Source organism: Ranitomeya imitator, chromosome 1 (genome assembly GCF_032444005.1).
Source record: "Ranitomeya imitator isolate aRanImi1 chromosome 1, aRanImi1.pri, whole genome shotgun sequence".
In the NCBI taxonomy this organism is placed as follows: Eukaryota; Metazoa; Chordata; class Amphibia; order Anura; family Dendrobatidae; genus Ranitomeya; species Ranitomeya imitator.
The window spans coordinates 135,435,335-135,454,338 of NC_091282.1; the positions used below are offsets into that span (position 1 = coordinate 135,435,335).

The 19,004-nt window shown below is 43.6% G+C and overlaps 1 protein-coding gene across 5 annotated transcripts in view; it reads left to right on the forward strand.

Moving 5' to 3' along the window:
- Nucleotides 1-19,004, forward strand: part of XRCC4 (X-ray repair cross complementing 4) — a 534,234-nt gene that overhangs the window by 50,532 nt on the left and 464,698 nt on the right. Inside the window, exon 1 of one of the 5 annotated variants that reach the window (XM_069751212.1) lies at nucleotides 12,825-12,948. The exons of 3 other annotated variants lie outside the window; for them this stretch is intronic. In XM_069751212.1, the coding sequence (XP_069607313.1) occupies nucleotides 12,850-12,948 (99 nt within the window). In that variant the 5' untranslated portion in view covers nucleotides 12,825-12,849. Of the gene's footprint in view, nucleotides 1-12,824; nucleotides 12,949-19,004 lie in introns of those variants that run through there. One more of the 5 variants, XM_069751228.1, reaches the window with a different exon arrangement.

Genomic DNA, 19,004 nt, shown 5'->3' on the forward strand with positions numbered 1-19,004 from the left:
GGACAAACAAAAACTAGCAAAAACTTATTTTTTGCAGACAAGGACTGGCCATATGAGAATTCCAAGGAGAGAACCAAATCCAACCAAGAACATAGACAGCAGGCATGGACTAAAGCCCAGAGCAGGTTTAAATAACAAACCCAGGCAAGGCGATTAGTGAAGGCAGCTGCTACAGCTACCTAAAGGAGCAGCAGTTCCACTCGAAACCACCAGAGGGAGCCCAAGGGCAGAACTCACAAAAATACCATTAGCAACCACAGGAGGGAGCTCCAGAACGGAATTCACAACAGTACCCCCCCCTTGAGGAGGGGTCACCGAACCCTCACCAGAGTTCCCAGGCCGATCAGGATGAGCCAAATGGAAAGCACGAACCAAATCGGCAGCATGAACATCGGAGGCAACAACCCAAGAATTATCCTCCTGGCCATAACCCTTCCAATTGACCAGATACTGAAGCTTCCACCTCGAAAAACGAGAATCCAAAATCTTCTCCACCACATATTCCAATTCCCCCTCAACCAACACCGGAGCAGGAGGATCAACAGAGGGAACCATAGGTACCATATATCTCTGCAACAAGGATCTATGGAACACATTATGAATGGAAAAGGAAGCTGGAAGGGCCAAACGAAAAGACACTGGATTGATAATTTCAGAAATCTTATAGGGCCCAATAAAGCGAGGCTTGAACTTAGGGGAAGAAACCTTCATAGGAACATGACGAGAAGACAACCAGACCAAATCACCAACACGAAGTCGGGGACCAACACACCGACGACGGTTAGCAAAACGTTGAGCCTTTTCCTGAGACAACGTCAAATTGTCCACCACATGAGTCCAAATTTGCTGCAACCTGTCCACCACGGAATCCACACCAGGACAGTCAGAAGGCTCAAGCTGCCCTGAAGAAAAACGAGGATGAAAACCAAAGTTACAAATGAATGGTGAAACCAAGGTAGCAGAACTAGCCCGATTATTAAGGGCAAACTCGGCCAACGGCAAAAAGGTCACCCAATCATCCTGATCAGCAGACACGAAGCATCTCAAATAGGTTTCCAAGGTCTGATTGGTTCGCTCCGTTTGGCCATTTGTCTGAGGATGGAATGCTGAAGAAAAAGACAAATCAATGCCCATTCTAGCACAAAAGGACCGCCAAAACCTAGAAACGAACTGGGAACCTCTGTCAGACACAATATTCTCCGGAATACCATGCAAACGAACCACATGCTGAAAAAATAATGGAACCAAATCAATGGAGGAAGGCAACTTAGGCAACGGCACCAAATGGACCATCTTAGAAAACCGGTCACAAACCACCCAGATGACAGACATCTTCTGAGAGACAGGAAGATCAGAAATAAAATCCATGGAAATATGCGTCCAAGGCCTCTCAGGAATAGGCAAAGGCAAAAGCAACCCGCTGGCACGGGAACAGCAAGGCTTAGCCCGAGCACAGGTCCCACAGGACTGCACAAACGAACGCACATCCCGCGACAAGGAAGGCCACCAAAAGGACCTAGCCACCAAATCTCTGGTACCGAAAATCCCAGGGTGACCAGCCAACACTGAACAATGAACCTCAGGAATTACCCTACTAGTCCATCTATCAGGAACAAACAATTTCTCCACAGGACAGCGGTCAGGTTTATCAGCCTGAAACTCCTGAAGTACCCGCCGCAAATCAGGGGAGATGGCAGAAAGAATCACCCCCTCCTTGAGGATCCCAGGCGGCTCAAGAACTCCCGGAGAATCAGGCAAAAAACTCCTAGAAAGGGCATCAGCCTTCACATTCTTAGAACCCGGAATATACGAGACCACAAAATCAAAACGTGAGAAAAACAGAGACCACCGAGCCTGTCTAGGATTCAACCGCTTAGCAGACTCGAGGTAAATCAGATTCTTGTGATCAGTCAAGACCACCACGCGATGCTTGGCTCCCTCAAGCCAATGTCGCCACTCCTCAAATGCCCACTTCATAGCCAACAACTCCCGATTGCCGACATCATAATTACGCTCAGCAGGCGAAAACTTTCTGGAGAAGAAAGCACACGGTTTCATCAAAGAGCCATCAGAATTTCTCTGAGACATAACGGCCCCTGCCCCAATCTCAGAAGCATCAACCTCAACCTGAAAAGGGAGAGAAACATCTGGCTGACGCAACACAGGGGCAGAAGTAAAACGACGTTTAAGCTCCTGAAAGGCCTCAACAGCCGCAGAGGACCAATTCACCACATCAGCGCCCTTCCTCGTCAAATCGGTCAGAGGCTTCACCACAGTAGAAAAATTAGCAATAAAGCGGCAATAAAAATTGGCAAAGCCCAAAAATTTCTGAAGGCTCTTTACAGATGTAGGTTGAGTCTAATCATGAATGGCCTGGACTTTAACAGGGTCCATTTCAATAGCCGAGGGGGAAAAAATGAAACCCAAAAAAGAAACCTTCTGAACTCCAAAGAAGCACTTAGACCCCTTCACAAACAACGCATTAGCACGAAGAACCTGAAATACCATCCTAACCTGCTTTAGATGAGACTCCCAATCATCGGAGAAAACCAAAATATCATCCAAATACACAATCATGAATTTATCCAGATAATTCCGGAAGATATCATGCATAGTAACATAGTAACATAGTAACATAGTTAGTAAGGCCGAAAAAAGACATTTGTCCATCCAGTTCAGCCTATATTCCATCATAATAAATACCCAGATCTACGTCCTTCTACAGAACCTAATAATTGTATGATACAATATTGTTCTGCTCCAGGAAGACATCCAGGCCTCTCTTGAACCCCTCGACTGAGTTCGCCATCACCACCTCCTCAGGCAAGCAATTCCAGATTCTCACTGCCCTAACAGTAAAGAATCCTCTTCTATGTTGGTGGAAAAACCTTCTCTCCTCCAGACGCAAAGAATGCCCCCTTGTGCCCGTCACCTTCCTTGGTATAAACAGATCCTCAGCGAGATATTTGTATTGTCCCCTTATATACTTATACATGGTTATTAGATCGCCCCTCAGTCGTCTTTTTTCTAGACTAAATAATCCTAATTTCGCTAATCTATCTGGGTATTGTAGTTCTCTTATCCCCTTTATTAATTTTGTTGCCCTCCTTTGTACTCTCTCTAGTTCCATTATATCCTTCCTGAGCACCGGTGCCCAAAACTGGACACAGTACTCCATGTGCGGTCTAACTAGGGATTTGTACAGAGGCAGTATAATGCTCTCATCATGTGTATCCAGACCTCTTTTAATGCACCCCATGATCCTGTTTGCCTTGGCAGCTGCTGCCTGGCACTGGCTGCTCCAGGTAAGTTTATCATTAACTAGGATCCCCAAGTCCTTCTCCCTGTCAGATTTACCCAGTGGTTTCCCGTTCAGTGTGTAATGGTGATATTGATTCCCTCTTCCCATGTGTATAACCTTACATTTATCATTGTTAAACCTCATCTGCCACCTTTCAGCCCAAGTTTCCAACTTATCCAGATCCATCTGTAGCAGAATACTATCTTCTCTTGTATTAACTGCTTTACATAGTTTTGTATCATCTGCAAATATCGATATTTTACTGTGTAAACCTTCTACCAGATCATTAATGAATATGTTGAAGAGAACAGGTCCCAATACTGACCCCTGCGGTACCCCACTGGTCACTTCGACCCAGTTAGAGACTATACCATTTATAACCACCCTCTGCTTTCTATCACTAAGCCAGTTACTAACCCATTTACACACATTTTCCCCCAGACCAAGCATTCTCATTTTGTGTACCAACCTCTTGTGCGGCACGGTATCAAACGCTTTGGAAAAATCGAGATATACCACGTCCAATGACTCACCGTGGTCCAGTCTATAGCTTACCTCTTCATAAAAACTGATTAGATTGGTTTGACAGGAGCGATTTCTCATAAACCCATGCTGATATGGAGTTAAACAGTTATTCTCATTGAGATAATCCAGAATAACATCCCTCAGAAACCCTTCAAATATTTTACCAACAATAGAGGTTAGACTTACTGGCCTATAATTTCCAGGTTCACTTTTAGAGCCCTTTTTGAATATTGGCACCACATTTGCTATGCGCCAGTCCTGCGGAACAGACCCTGTTGCTATAGAGTCACTAAAAATAAGAAATAATGGTTTATCTATTACATTACTTAGTTCTCTTAGTACTCGTGGGTGTATGCCATCCGGACCCGGAGATTTATCTATTTTAATCTTATTTAGCCGGTTTCGCACCTCTTCTTGGGTTAGATTGGTGACCCTTAATATAGGGTTTTCATTGTTTCTTGGGATTTCACCTAGCATTTCATTTTCCACCGTGAATACCGTGGAGAAGAAGGTGTTTAATATGTTAGCTTTTTCCTCGTCATCTACAACCATTCTTTCCTCACTATTTTTTAAGGGGCCTACATTTTCAGTTTTTATTCTTTTACTATTGATATAGTTGAAGAACAGTTTGGGATTAGTTTTACTCTCCTTAGCAATGTGCTTCTCTGTTTCCTTTTTGGCAGCTTTAATTAGTTTTTTAGATAAAGTATTTTTCTCCCTATAGTTTTTTAGAGCTTCAATGGTGCCATCCTGCTTTAGTAGTGCAAATGCTTTCTTTTTACTGTTAATTGCCTGTCTTACTTCTTTGTTTAGCCACATTGGGTTTTTCCTATTTCTAGTCCTTTTATTCTCACAAGGTATAAACCGCTTACACTGCCTATTTAGGATGTTCTTAAACATTTCCCATTTATTATCTGTATTCTCATTTCTGAGGATATTGTCCCAGTCTACCAGATTAAGGGCATCTCTAAGCTGTTCAAACTTTGCCTTCCTAAAGTTCAATGTTTTTGTGACTCCCTGACAAGTCCCCCTAGTGAAAGACAGGTGAAACTGCACAATATTGTGGTCGCTATTTCCTAAATGCCCAACCACCTGCAGATTTGTTATTCTGTCAGGTCTATTAGATAGTATTAGGTCTAAAAGTGCTGCTCCTCTGGTTGGATTCTGCACCAATTGTGAAAGATAATTTTTCTTGGTTATTAGCAGAAACCTGTTGCCTTTATGGGTTTCACAGGTTTCTGTTTCCCAGTTAATATCCGGGTAGTTAAAGTCCCCCATAACCAGGACCTCATTATGGGTTGCAGCTTCATCTATCTGCTTTAGAAGTAGACTTTCCATGGTTTCTGTTATATTTGGGGGTTTGTAACAGACCCCAATGAGAATTTTGTTACCATTTTTCCCTCCATGAATTTCGACCCATATGGACTCGACATCCTCATTCCCTTCGCTAATATCCTCCCTTAAAGTGGACTTTAGACAAGACTTTACATAGAGACAAACCCCTCCTCCTCTCCGATTTTTACGATCCTTTCTAAACAGACTGTAACCCTGTAAGTTAACTGCCCAGTCATAGCTTTCATCTAACCATGTCTCAGTTATTCCCACTATGTCAAAGTTACCTGTAGATATTTCTGCTTCTAGTTCTTCCATCTTGTTTGTCAGGCTTCTGGCGTTTGCGAGCATGCAGTTTAGAGGATTTTGTTTTGTTCCAATCTCCTCACTGTGGATTGTTTTAGAAATGTTCTTACCTCCCTTCTGAGTATGTTTTCCTGGGTCGTCTTTGTTCGAGTCTAATGTTTTTCTTCCCGTCCCCTCTTCTTCTAGTTTAACGCCCTCCTGATGAGTGTAGCGAGTCTTCTGGCATAAAGGACTGAAATACCGATGGAGCATTAGAGAGCCCGAATGGCATCACAAGATATTCAAAATGGCCTTCGGGCGTATTAAATGCTGTTTTCCATTCATCACCTTGTTTAATACGCACAAGATTATACGCCCTTCGAAGGTCGATTTTAGTAAACCAACTGGCACCCTTAATCCGAACAAACAAATCAGAAAGTAAAGGTAAAGGGTACTGGAATTTGACAGTGATCTTATTGAAATGGCGATAATCTATACAGGGTCTCAAGGAGCCATCCTTCTTGGCAACAAAAAAAAATTCCACTCCCAACGGTGACGAAGACGGGCGAATATGCCCCTTCTCCAAGGACTCCTTTACATAACTCCGCATAGCGGCATGCTCTGGCACAGACAGATTGAAAAGTCGGCCCTTAGGGAACTTACAGCCAGGAATCAAATTAATGGCACAATCGCAGTCCCTATGAGGAGGCAGGGAACTGGACTTGGGCTCATCAAATAAGTCCTGGAAATCCGACAAAAACTCAGGAACTTCAGAAGAAGGGGACGAGGAAATGGACATCAAAGGAATATCACTATGTATCCCCTGACAACCCCAACCAGTTACAGACATAGATCTCCAATCCAGCACTGGGTTATGTACCTGTAACCATGGAAAACCCAGCACAACATCATGCAAATTATGCAACACCAAAAAGCGAATATTTTCCTGATGTGCTGGAGCCATGTACATGGTTAACTGAGTCCAATACTGAGGTTTATTCTTGGCCAATGGCGTAGCATCAATCCCCCTTAAGGGAATAGGACTCTGCAAAGGCTCCAAGGAAAAACCACAGCGCTTGGCAAATTCTAAGTCCATTAAGTTCAGGGCAGCGCCAGAATCCACAAATGCCATAACAGAAAAGGACGACAATGAGCAAATCAGGGTAACAGACAAGAGAAATTTAGGCTGTACAGTACTAATGGTAACAGACCCAGGAACCCTCCTAGTACGCTTAGGGCAATCAGAAATAGCATGAGCAGAATCACCACAGTAAAAACACAGGCCATTCTGACATCTGAATTTCTGTCTTTCTGCTCTAGTCAAAATCCTATCACATTGCATAGAGTCAGGACTTTGCTCAGAGGACATATGGTGCACCACCTTGCGCTCACGCAAGCGCCGATCAATCTGAATGGCTAGAGACATAGATTCGCTCAAACCGGTAGGCGTAGGAAAGCCCACCATAACATCTTTAAGGGTTTCAGAAAGACCTTTTCTGAAAATAGCAGCCAGAGCCTCTTCATTCCACTTAGTGAGCACAGACCATTTTCTAAATTTCTGGCAGTATAACTCTGCCGCTTCTTGACCCTGACACAGGGCCAACAGTGTTTTCTCAGCATGCTCTACTGAGTTAGGTTCGTCATACAACAATCCGAGCGCTTGAAAAAATGCATCCACACTCAACAATGCCGGATCCCCTGTTTCAAGAGCAAAAGCCCAGTCTTGAGGATCACCACGCAGCAAGGATATGATGATTTTTACTTGCTGAATGGGATCACCAGAAGAACGGGGTTTCAAAGCAAAAAACAATTTGCAGCTATTTTTAAAGTTCAAAAACTTGGATCTGTCCCCAAAAAACAAATCAGGAGTAGGAATTCTAGGCTCTAGAGCCGGAGTCTGGACAATATAATCTTGGATACTCTGGACTCTTGCAGCAAGTTGATCCACACGAGAAAACAAACTCTGAACCTCCATACCAGAGCATATATCCAGCACCACCCAGATATCAAGAGGAAAAAAAAGACAGAACAGAGCACAGAAAAATAAATGGTTCAGAACTTTCTTTTCCTTCTTTTGAGATGCATTTAATTCATTTCTGGCCTGCTGTACTGTTATGACCTGGTGGTTAAGAGGCCACACTGATATGACCTGGTGGCTAAATCGCAACATGGAGCGAGCTCTGAGAAGGTGGTATCTCTACTGACCGCAGTCCCTGATCCTAACAACAACACTAGAAATAGCCGTGGGATGTTCCTGACTCTCCCTAGACACCTCTTCACAGCCTAAGAAATAACTACCCCTAAAGAAGGAAATAGAAAGCTATCTTGCCTCAGAGAAAACCCCCAAAAGGAAAGGTAGCCCCCCACAAATATTGACTGTGAATGGAGAGGGAAATGACGTACACAGAAATGAAATCAGAATTCAGCAAAGGACGCCAACACTAAACTAGATAGACAGAGAGAAAAGGATACTGTGCGGTCAGTATAAAAACTACAAAATCCACGCAGAGTTTACAAAAATGAACTCCACACCGACTCACGGTGTGGAGGGGCAAATCTGCTTTCCCAGAGCTTCCAGCTAGCCAGAATAACACATAGTGACAAGCTGGACAAAAAGAGACATATTTGCAAAGCGATAGAGTCCAAACAAATGGACAAACAAAAACTAGCAAAAACTTATCTTTTGCAGACAAGGACTGCCATATGAGAATTCCAAGGAGAGAACCAAATCCAACCAAGAACATAGACAGCAGGCATGGACTAAAGCCCAGAGCAGGTTTAAATAACAAACCCAGGCAAGGCGATTAGTGAAGGCAGCTGCTACAGCTACCTAAAGGAGCAGCAGTTCCACTCGAAACCACCAGAGGGAGCCCAAGGGCAGAACTCACAAAAATACCATTAGCAACCACAGGAGGGAGCTCCAGAACGGAATTCACAACAATTGGAGCACGGGGGGGTGGATCGGAGCACGGAGGTGGATCGGAGTACGGGGGGTGGATCGGAGTGCAGGGGGGTGGATCGGAGCACGGGGGGATTGGAGCACGGGGGGAGCGGACAGGAGGACGGAGGGGAGCGGAGCAGTGTACAGGACAGATCGGTGGCTTAGGGGGGCGATCGGTGGGGTGGGGGCACATCAGTGTTTCCATGGCCGTTGATATTGCAGCATCGGCCATGGCTGGATTGTAATATTTCACCAGTTTTATTAGGTGAAATATTACAAATCGCTCTGATTGGCAGTTTCACTTTCAACAGTCAATCAGAGCGATCGTAGCCACGGGGGGGTGAAGCCACCCCCTGGGCTGAAGTACCACTCCTGTCCCTGCAGATCGGGTGAAATTGGAGTTAACCCTTTCACCCGATCTGCAGGGACGCGATCTTTCCATGACGCCACATAGGTGTCATGGGTCGGATTGGCCCCGACTTTCATGATGCCTACGTGGCGTCAAAGGTCGGGAAGGGGTTAATTTGGGTATGTTTCCACGTTCAGAAAACGCTGCGTAGAGCCGCAGCGTCATGCACGCAGCGTCCAGACGTTACAGCATAGTGGAGGGGATTTCATGAAATCCCGTCTTCACTATGCATTAAAAGATGCATGCGGCAGACCCGCGGAAACAGACATGCGGCACGTCTTTTAAGAACGCAGCATGTCCTTTCAATGCTGAAACATCGCAATGACAACGCAGGTGACCTGCCAGTGACCTCAGGTGCAGATTTGTTCAGGATTTTACTTGAGTAAAATCCTGACTAAATCCTGATGCAATCCTGAACGTGGACACATACCCTTATTGTTTTTGATGGTATATATAAACTAAAAAAAAAATAAGTCAGAGGCTACGTGCACACATTGCAGAGTTGCTGCTGCAATGCTGCAACTCCCTGCCGCGGGTATATCGCATGCAGAATTGGCATACGTATTCCCGCTAAACACTATCGTTTTGCAAGAGTTTTTAGCTTGCAGAATGCTAGCTTTTTTTAAGCGATCTGTAGCATTGCTTGGAAAACTGATTGACAGGTTGGTCACACATGTTAAACATAGTGTTTGACAAGTGTGACCAACTTTTTACTATTGATGCTGCCTATGCCTATTGATGCTGCCTTCCAGCGTACCCCGCAGCCTTCCTGCTCCTCTCGATGGTCCTGGCAGCTCCCGTTTCCAGTAATGCCTCACGGCAATGAGACCGCTACATCATCACAGGTCATTTTTGCAAGGCATTACTGGAAACAGGTGCATCGCAAGCAGCGGGAAGGCTGCGAGGGACGCCGAAAGGTGAGAATATCACGATTTTTTATTTTAATTCTTTTTTTAACAATTATATGGTTCCCAGGCCCTGGAGTACCAACCGCCTTTTTCTTTAGCTTTTTTTCGGTGGAAAACGGCTGAAAAAACGCTAAAAATCCTGAACGTGTGCACATAGCCTAAACATAGTGCCGCCTTTGCCTGTGCAGTAGCAGCTATCGTCAGTCTGTTAGCTGCTACTGCGCAGGTGGCGTCATCTTGCTAGAGAAAAAAAAATGTCTCCACTAAGATGGTGCCAGCCACGCCTGCCCAGTAGCAACTATAAGCGATTCGATAGATGCTACTGTGCAGGCGGCGCCATCTTGAAGGTTTTTTTTCTCTAGCAAGATGGCACCTCAGCAGCTGTTTAATGTTATCATAGCCATAGGTTTCTTGTGGACCGCATAACCAACTGGAATTGAAGGTACTGCATTGTCATTATGCAGCAACACTAAAGCTTGTTTTGAATGAATCGATAAAGAGCCTCCATTCCTCTCGATTATGTCTTATCTTCAGAGCTTCCATTAAACTGTTAATGTTGTTGCATGCCACAAGATTGCTCTCCATGAAGAAGTATTGGACAAGATCTTAACCAATGTTGCTTAACAAGGAAATCGCAACATTGCCCACTAAGAGATTCCACTGCTGTAGCCTGGACACTAAGAGCTCAACCTTACTCTCCGGCAGATCCAAATCTCTAACAAGATTGTTCACTTTGTGTTATAAAGTGCGGTTTAGATGAGATTGCTGACAGAAAGTCTGGGTCGTGAGAGGCAGATGGTTCATGGCATCAAGTGCCCTCTTCTTCCTCACTTGATTGAAAATGTTTCTGGTGCTTTTAGAACCGGCAGTTCTTCTGTATGTGGTACTGGGTGTATTGCAGAAGGAATATTTGGATACTTAAAAGTCCATTTCTTTTTACTTGAAACTCCTTTCCTAATGGGAGCACCATTCAGAAATAACAATTGGTAGTGTGACTGGTTGGCTCTCTCCAGATCATTGTGACTGCAAATCCATAGATTGCCTCTATTGCAGCATATGTGTGGAGCCCAACTCTTGTCCTGCATCCAAAATACCGGTTATAGACTTTCCTTATCATTGTAGTCAAGTTTTGCCTTTGTGATGCAAAAGTGACTGCTCCGCATATGTAGCAAAAGCTATCCGCTCTATTAATACAAGAACAAGACATATCTGAAAAAAACTTATAAAAACATATCAATTTGCTAAGAAACTAAGCTAAAAAATCCAAAAGCTGTATACCTTACTCAGCATTTATAAAAGTAGGTGATGCAACTGTAATTAGGATTCTGTCATCGAAGCTGAGTGAGCGTTTTTGATTGGTCACCCCAAGATGATAGAATACTGAATATGTTTTCCTCTTATATCAGCTTCTGCAACGTATTGTCTGCTATCTTTGCAAGACAGTGATACAGGGTAATTGAACAATGATGTTTGCTGATATGTTGATTACACATTGTCCAGGCCAGCTAGTTTGTTGACTTGCAAAACAGAGGAGGAAAAACTATGCAAATAGGATTAAATAATCATACACTGCAAGTTGATCTAGTCACCATTTTTCCCCTTTACCTGTGAATTCTGCTCCTCTGTAATCATATATTGGTCCAGAAAGCCAGGACATTCAGAGATCCAAAGAACAGATACTCTTTACAAGACAGCAGCCAATGCATCATGGCACCATCACGAGGGACACAGATTTGACATTCTACAGGATGCCAGCTTAGGGGACCAAGGTCCCAGCTGAAAGAATACAGATCTGCTCTATTGACCATCACTGAACCATGGATACATTTGGGGTAGGCAGGATTTGGACCCACCATTTGGTGGGACAATCTCTGGTCCATGCGGTTTCGGCAAGTGGACTAGGGCATCCTCTGACCCACCGTGTCTCCACATACACCATCCACAACAACCTTTTGCTTTCTGATGAAGGTCTGAAGTCTGGGAATGAAACATCAAATATATATTGCAATTGGATTAAGTAAAAATGTGCATTACTCTTCTGCTCAATCCCTGAGTGCTGAGTTTTTCTTCTCTATCTGGGTATATTCTTAAAGGGGTTCTCTGGTCACATCCTTTAGACAGATCCTCCATATCAGATCATTGGGGGCCTAACACGCTATTACCCCCAGCTATCACCTGTTATTAGCTCTGGCGCCCTCACTGCGTTGAACAGCACAGCTCCATTTTACGGTATATTAGCCATTTCCGGTTACCATAGATCGGATTCTATTCTCTTGAACCTCCTCCCCCTTCTGGCCTACTATTGATTATATTTCCTAAAGATAAGACCTTAATATGTGACCCTATAAATAATACTCCTCATTGTGAATTTCTATTACATTTTTCATAAATCAGAAAAAAAAAAGTTACTCTAAAAATGTATATGTTAGGACATACAAGAGCTTACAGTCTAAGAAAAGAGAATAAAAGATGCACATTTGGAAGGAGCTTTAGACGCTTCCTGGAAATGATTCATGTCTGTGATATAGATGTAAGTCTGTTTACTTTCTTTGTGACATTTCTCGGTAAACTAAAGTTCACATGGCCAAGTACAGTTGGTATTTTATTCTCCTTCTTTGTAGACAGTGGATGAATCGTGCCTCTATACTTCACTTGTGAATGCTAATTTCCAGAGCTAAATTCCGGAGAGCGCTTCCTGCCATTGCCATGAGACACTTGAGACTACTGTACGCGCACACGTGTCCCATCGCTGTCTATGGCACCGATATGTGTGACCGCGGCGCTTTACATGACCTCGGTGGTGTAACAGGAAGGCAGCGATGCTTCCCACATTTACATATCTCCGGCTATAGACAAATAATAGATTATCAGCCGTGGAGCGCAGGAGGTGGCAGGGAGCATGTTAATGAGCTTTTTTTTTGTTTTCTGCTTTTTCTTGGAGGTCTTTGTGGTTTTTGTCTTTTCTTACACACTTTACAAACCTTCAATAAAGGCCGGATGCCAAGAAAAGTAAAGCTACACAAGGAGATCCGGACGCTTGATGCTATAAGATTGTATCTTCTTTATTAAGTTATGGATAAAGGAAAATGATTACATTTTTCCAATTACCTGGCGCAGCAGATGTCGGCAGAAGGAATGACAGATTGGGATGAGCAGAAAGTCAGCGCTTTGTTCAGGCCGGAGGAGAGGTCACATTACATATCAGCACTTCTACAAGTCAAAAGAAACCTGGAAAGCTATCCTGCAGGTGGGAGCACGCACGGCCCACTCAAGAAGTGTAAATCAGCCATTTATTCCGGGGCTTTATCTATAGAGGTCCATATCTCTTCCTTTCCTTTGGCTCATAGAAGCTAAATTAAGTAATGTCCAAGAAAAGAAGAACGAGCTGTTGGCTGATCTGGCATTGACAGCGGTTTCAGTGCAGAGCAATTCCCTTACACAGTGTCTTCTGAATAAACAAGACATGGTTTAAATTAACTTACAAAGAATATTCTATCTGGCGTTGAATGGCCACAGGGTAGAGGGCGGAAGCCGGCGCTGTCAGATCTACTGCAGCTACTTATAACAAAGTGTCATTGATTACTAAAAATGAGTTTGGTTCATGTCATCTTCATGTTTAGCCATTCCAGTCTTCTGTGCTTGCAGGTGTCTCCAAACCTCTATGGAGAAACGCGTAAAAGCAATGGGCGCTTAGAAAGGAAGAGCTGTGCTTTACTAATGAAGCAGCCAGATTGAGCTTTATTCATTTGGAAGACTGTAAGGAGATTGAATGTCAGTCTGTTATTTTCTGAATGGATCCAACTGTACGGCAATTCAGAGTGAATACAAGAAAGCTTATACATGAGGATGAGTGATGGACGCATATTAAATATTGCAGATTCAGCATTGTTAATTGCTTGTACCACACAGTTTTATTAAAGACGTTGTCCACTACTTTTACATTGATGACCTACCCTTAGGATAGGTCATCAGTGTCTGATCGGCCGGGGTCCGACACTCGGCACCTATTGTTATCGGTGTCAGCGGCGATGGTCACAGGCCAGAAATACTCACTTGCCGAGCTCCATCTTCTCGTAGTGACCGAGGCTTGGTACTGCACTTCTGCCTCCTATTCAAATCAATAGGAGACGGACGTCGGTACTCTGCGGCGGTCCCTAACAGAAGATTGCCAGCTCAGCAAGTGAGTACTTCCGACCGGCTGCCGTCACTGACAACAGCTGATTGGCGGGGTTACTGGGTGTCAGACCCCAGCCGATCTGATATTGATGACCTATGCTATCTTAAGAATAGGTCATCAATGTAAAATTAGTGGACAAACTCGTTAGTTTTAGTTTTAACATGAAGCCCCAGTATATGCAGTATATTCACCAGGGGACAAAGTTGGCTGGTGTGGGACCAGGGGACTACAGATACAGAATGGCCACTCCGGGACCAGAGATACAAGTTCAAGAAACTGACCACACTAGGAACAGAGGACCTCACAAGTCACTAGTAGTACACCTTACTAACTATTGATTCACTACATTGCTTGGCAACTCCCTAGGGGACAGGGGATTTTTTTTATATAAGATGCATCCCAGCTATTTTGTGGGAGCCATCTTGCAGGTGTACTACTTATGCTAAATACCTTTCAGCAACTGGCTGAGAGCATTTAGCATAATGCATGCTCTGCTCCTTTAAGAAAGGTGAAGTGCGGGCACACTTGTACTTGGCACACTGCCGGACTGCGGTGCGCAAATATAGACCAGGGAGTGACAGGGACATGCCGGGAGCCAACGTTGTGAGGCTGGGGCAGTGAGTAAGCCGATGTCCCTGCATGGAGGGGGAAGGCAACACTATGCAGGGACGTCGGCAGCAGCTTTACAGGAAGGGATTCCTGCTCTTTTTGTTGTACACACACAGAATCAGCAGCAACAACATGGTAGCCATTATACAGCAGTACTGGGCTGTGTGACTGAATCAAGCACTGAAGTAAGATACGTTTGCTAGAAACTGCAGGTTGATCTGACATTTCCCCTCACTTCTCCCCCTTTCCTCTCTCCACTGACTTGAATATGCTCTATAACCGGACATTGCCAACAGTCCGTCTTCAAAAAGGTGGATTGAGCTGCTTGTGATGCATTTTATATTGGTGCCATATTTTGGTAAATTGATGGAAACCCATCAGCATCCCTTAATCACATCGCCCCCTGCAACTCATGCTTTAAATGCTGCTGTCACAGATTGACAGCATTTCTTAGGTGGTTAAATGCAGCAAACGGAGCTAGGATCTGCTCACTGCTGTTAACGAGAGAGGATGACTGTGTAACGGAAGATGCAGGCTCAGCTCCTAATAATATCTCATATGTCAGAAAGGGGTTGCAATGACAATATTGATTGTTTTTACAAGCACTTGGCAATTTTAACCATTATTGATGTTGAGACAATCCCTTTAAAGGGACCTATTGGCTAAAAGAATGCTATTTACCTGTAGACAATGCGGTAATGTGCAGTTAAATAGCTTTGTAAACCTGCTCAGCTGTCTAACTGGAAGAGGAGGGAGAAAGTGAAGTTTTCTCCCAGCAGCCATAAGCTTTCATTCATTAGTATAGAATAAGAAATTTGGCTCTCCAGATAATGATGCAAAATAAGTATAAGCCAAATTTCTTATACTATATATCTTGGAGTGGATTCCTATTTGAGCACCTGTAATAAGTGGATGTGCTGCATATGCTTTCTTCATTTTCATTCATTAGTAGACATCGTCGGATCCCTCCTTATTCAGCTCGCTAGTAGAGCTTACTGAATAGCTGAAGCGGGAACCCGGATACCTGGATCGCTCCTGATAATCAGGAGTCCGGCTGCGCAGCACATGCATGGAGAGCCTGTGTGTTGTGACTGTCATACAGCCGTGATACATGCAGCTGCGGAGCCGGACACCTGATATCAGGAGCGATCCAGGTATCCGGGTTCCCGCTTCAGCTATTCGGTAAGCTCTACTAGCGAGCCGAATAAGGAGGGATCCGATGATATTCGCTCATGTCTATTACCAGTTTCCATTCACTACACAGTGAGCGTGCTTTCATAACTTTTTGCTCCTAAAGAAGAGAATGGCTGGTGCGCAGGGTCGTCGTTAGGGAGAAAAGGGGCAAATTGAGCAATATCTCAAGGCCCTCACTCTCTTAGGGGCTCTCAGCATTTCTACCCCGAGGTTAAGACTGGTTAAGGAGCTTTGGTGACATAACGATCATGTATCCATGATGCCACGAAACGTTGTTTAACTGCTGGAGTCTAGAGGAACTAGACTGGTTTTTATCTTAGGTGCAGTGTGTATGTACATGTGTATTTGTATTTGCATGTGTGTTTGTGTATATACATGTGTATGTGCAGTGTGTGTGAGTGACGACAAGATTAAATGTTGATTTTTTTTTTTTTGTTAAAAAATCAATGTGGATTGTTGTTCATGGAAAAAAAAGACATACCCTAAAATTAAGCCCTAACCATCTTTCAGAGCAAAAAAATAACATACAGTACAGACCAAAAGTTTGGACACACCTTCTCATTTAACCCCTTTACCCCCAAGGGTGGTTTGCACGTCAATGACCAGGCCAATTTTTACAATTCTGACCACTGTCCCTTTATGAGGTTATAACTCCGAAACGCTTCAACGGATCCTGGTGATTCTGACACTGTTTTCTCGTGACATATTGTACTTCATGATAGTGGTAAAATTTCTTTGATAGTACCTGCGTTTATTTGTGAAAAAAAACGGAAATTTGGCGAAAATTTTGAAAATTTCGCAATTTTCAAACTTTGAATTTTTATGCAATTAAATCACAGAGATATGTCATACAAAATACTTAATAAGTAACATTTACCACATGTCTACTTTACATCAGCATAATTTTGGAACCAATTTTTTTTTTTGTTAGGGAGTTATAAGGGTTAAAAGTTGACTAGCAATTTCTCATTTTTACAACACCATTTTTTTTTAGGGACCACGTCTCATTTGAAGTCATTTTGAGGGGTCTATATGATAGAAAATGCCCAAGTGTGACACCATTCTAAAAACTGCACCCCTCAAGGTGCTCAAAACCACATTCAAGAAGTTTATTAACCCTTCAGGTGTTTAATAGGAATTTTTGGAATGTTTAAATAAAAATGAACATTTAACTTTTTTACACAAAAAATTTACTTCAGCTCCAATTTGTTTTATTTTACCAAGGGTAACAGGAGAAATTGGACCCAAAAAGTTGTTGTCCAATTTGTCCTGAGTACGCTGATACCCCATATGTGGCAGTAAACCACTGTTTGGGCGCATGGGAGAGCTCGGAAGGGAAGGAGCGCTATTTGACTTTTCAATGCAAAATTGACAGGAATTGAGATGGGACGCCATGTTGCGTTTGGAGAGCCACTGATGTGCCTAAACATTGAAACCCCCCACAAGTGACACCATTTTGGAAAGTAGACCCCCTAAGGAACTTATCTGGATGTGTGGTGAGCACTTTGACCCACCAAGTGCTTCACAGAAGTTTATAATGCAGAACCGTAAAAATAAAAAATCATATTTTTTCACAAAAATTATATTTTTGCCCCCAATTTTTTATTTTTCCAAGGGTAAGAGAAGAAATTGGACCTCAAAAGTTGTTGTCCAATTTGTCCTGAGTACGCTGATACCCCATATGTGGCAGTAAACCACTGTTTGGGCGCATGGGAGAGCTCGGAAGGGAAGGAGCGCAGTTTGACTTTTCAATGCAAAATTGACAGAAATTGAGATGGGACGCCGTGTTGCGTTTGGAGAGCCACTGATGTGCCTAAACATTGAAACCCCCCACAAGTGACACCATTTTGGAAAGTAGACCCCCTAAGGAACATATCTAGAGGTGTGGTGAGCACTTTGACCCACCAAGTGCTTCACAGAAGTTTATAATGCAGAACCGTAAAAATAAAAAATCATATTTTTTCACAAAAATTATATTTTTGCCCCCAATTTTTTATTTTTCCAAGGGTAAGAGAAGAAATTGGACCTCAAAAGTTGTCCAATTTGTCCCGAGTACGCTGATACCCCATATGTGGCAGTAAACCACTGTTTGGGCGCATGGGAGAGCTCGGAAGGGAAGGAGCGCCGTTTGACTTTTCAATGCAAAATTGACAGGAATTGAGATGGGACGCCATGTTGCGTTTGGAGAGCCACTGATGTGCCTAAACTTTGAAACCCCCCACAAGTGACACCATTTTGGAAAGTAGACCCCCTAAGGAACTTATCTGGATGTGTGGTGAGCACTTTGACCCACCAAGGGCTTCACAGAAGTTTATAATGCAGAGCCATAAAAATAAAACAAAATTTTTTTCCCACAAAAATTATTTTTTAGCCCCCAGTTTTGTATTTTCCCTAGGGTAACAGGAGAAATTGGACCCCAAAAGTTGTTGTCCAATTTGTCCTCAGTACGCTGATACCCCATATGTGGGGGGGAACCACCGTTTGGGCGCATGGGAGGGCTCGGAAGGGAAGGAGCGCCATTTGGAATGCAGACTTAGATGGAATGGTCTGCAGGCGTCACATTGCGTTTGCAGAGCCCCTAATGTACCTAAACAGTAGAAACCCCCCACAAGTGACACCATTTTGGAAAGTAGACCCCCTAAGGAACTCATCTTGATGTGTTGTGAGAGCTTTGAACCCCCAAGTATTTCACTACAGTTTATAACGCAGAGCCATGCAAATAAAAAATATTTTTTTTCCACAAAAATTATATTTTAGCCCCCAGTTTTGTATTTTTCCAAGGTTAGCAGGAGAAATTGGACCCTAAATGTTGTTGTCCAATTTGTCCTGAGTACGCTGATACCCGATATGTGGGGGGGAACCACCGTTTGGGCGCATAGGAGGGCTCGGAAGGGAAGGAGCATCATTTGGAATGCAGACTTAGATGGATTGGTCTGCAGGCGTCACATTGCGTTTGCAGAGCCCCTAATGTACCTAAACAGTAGAAACCCCGCACAAGTGACCCCATATTGGAAACTAGACCTCTCAATGAACTTATCTAGATGTGTTGTGAGAACTTTGAACCCCCAAGTGTTTCACTACAGTTTATAACGCAGAGCCGTGAAAATAAAAAATCTTTTTGTTTTCCCACAAAAATTATTTTTTAGCCCCCAGTTTTGTATTTTCCCAAGGGTAACAGGAGAAATTGGTCCACAAAAGTTGTTGTCCAATTTGTCCTGAGTACGCTGATACCCCATATGTTGGGGTAAACCCCTGTTTGGGCACACAGGAGAGCTCGGAAGGGAAGGAGCACTGTTTTACTTTTTCAACGCAGAATTGGCTGG